At 45.0% G+C, this 2,018-nt stretch overlaps 1 protein-coding gene across 1 annotated transcript; it reads right to left on the reverse strand.

The window, feature by feature from the left end:
• Nucleotides 1–653: 653 nt before the first annotated feature.
• On the reverse strand, nucleotides 654–1,274 carry LOC123100704 (germin-like protein 8-5; the record flags this gene model as incomplete). The annotated part of the gene is given in 1 exon segment (XM_044522590.1): nucleotides 654–1,274. A coding segment is annotated over 1 exon segment (447 nt), but the record flags the coding sequence as incomplete, so codon positions are not given.
• Between the last annotated feature and the right edge of the window lie 744 nt (nucleotides 1,275–2,018).

A 2,018-nucleotide genomic window follows, 5' to 3' on the forward strand; every position in this document is an offset into this window, starting at 1 on the left:
TTGCCCAATCCGTGTACTGGCCGATGGTGGCAGCATCTGTTGACGTTGTATCCTTCCTGTAGGCTTCGTCGCGGTGTTCTGACTCCTTTCGTCATGCTCCGGATGAAAACTTGATCTACATGATTGAGCGGTGGCGGCTATCAGTGGTCGTACCCTTCTGGTAGACACCATTTTGGAGTCCTGGCTTCATCGTTGTCCATCATACCTCTTCGTTGTGGTTCATGGTGGAGGTCTCCATCGGCTCCAAACGGTCTTTTTCACATATGTATAGTTAGTTTGGTAGTCGGTGGGGTGGTGTATCAGTGCCTTACACCTTTGTATCTTGTCTTGCGTGTGTGTTGTGTGCAGTGGTGGCGTGTGTTTATATCGGTCTACTCGGTTGTAATACGGTGATGGTTGCTTTATAATATAAAGCGGGGAACCACTTTTTCGTCATATAACCAATGGCAGACATTATAGTGCCGCACATGTATTGCACACAAGCACTATATATGTAGAATTTCCCGAGGTGTTCAACCGAACCAGCAAACTTACATTAAATTACTAGATAATCGTCTATTGTATCGGAGAAGGGGAAAAGAACCCTGAATTTTCATTCGTTATGGGAAATACGACGCATAATAACCAAAATAGCATACGACATCATATCAGAGTGATGAAAAAAGATATTGTTGATTATTCATAACATTGAAATACATTCATGGCTTACAGACACACAGCGGCATGACATATTCTCCATTTATTTTATAGATATAAGGATGCTCGAGAAATTCAACCAAATCCTTGATTTATGCACTAATCTTCCGTGTAATCAACAAACGTCTGACTTAGTTGTGGTTGTTCTCCCAAAATTGAGCCTGGAGATAGTCTATTGTATTCTTTTCCACCTGAAATGCCTTGGCAAGAACATCATCTGATATTGGTGGGTCCGACCCAAACACTGCATTGGCAATTGTGATAGCCCCTGGGTTCTGGCTGCTAAGCGCGGCAATTGCAACAGCGGGCTGGTGGGGGTTGGGGTTGAATTGGAAGTGGATGAGCCCCACGGGGAAGACAAACACATCACCTTTGTTGAGCATCTTGGAAAGGAACTTGTTTCTGTTGGGGGCGGGCTGGTTGGATGTGACAAAGCCAACATATAGTGTCCCCTCGAGCACCATGAGGATCTCAGTGGCGCGAGGGTGCATATGTGGTGGGTTCTGACCTAAGGGAGCATAGTCGATGCGCGCAATTGAGATGCCGAGGGTGTTGAGTCCAGCAATCTGCATGACGTTGATCCAACCTTGTTGGTCACCCTAGGCTTGTCGAGGTTGGCTGCCTTGAAGAAGTCGTCTGCGTTAACTTCCATCGGGTTCTTGCAAACAAACCCATTGACACGCACTGGGTGCATAGAGGAGATGTAACATGTAAGGTTAGATCTTACAAAGTCGTTTTAACTTGAATATTTCAGAATCTGATTGCAACATACGTATCTGGTGATAACATGACAGGAAACCATGAAGTACATAGTACCTGGTGAATGCAGGTCGGCGACGCAAAAGTCCTGGAGTGGGCTAGGATCAGAGGCAGTGGCCTGCCATGAGACCAGTGCAATAAGAGCAGCAAAGAGAAGGATAGAAGAGGAGGATGCCATTTGAGTTTAGTTTCTTTGGCTCTTCTTTTCTCTTGTGTTCCTGTTTGTGTTTGTTGCCTGAGTGATGCTTTGAGCTTGCAGGGGTTGTATGTGTTTATATAGGCGCAGTGAGCCGTGTGCGAACTCGGGAGCAATAGACATAGTCAGGTGGAACTGCACAACAGATTGAAATGGTCTCTGGCTGCTGATTAAACTATTTTGCATAAACGTTTTCCCTTCAAATGAAGCAATGCAGCGTATACAGATAGATAAAGGAACTCTATGTGATGTACGACTGAGTAGTAACTATGATTGTTTCTCCATTTAACCCGAGTCTCAACAATGCATGCAGGGCTAATTCCAGGAAAATTCACCACCCGTCGCCATTATTGATGAAGGAAAAGAT

The sequence above is a fragment of the Triticum aestivum genome, chromosome 4D (genome assembly GCF_018294505.1).
Source record: "Triticum aestivum cultivar Chinese Spring chromosome 4D, IWGSC CS RefSeq v2.1, whole genome shotgun sequence".
Lineage (NCBI taxonomy): Eukaryota > Viridiplantae > Streptophyta > Magnoliopsida > Poales > Poaceae > Triticum > Triticum aestivum.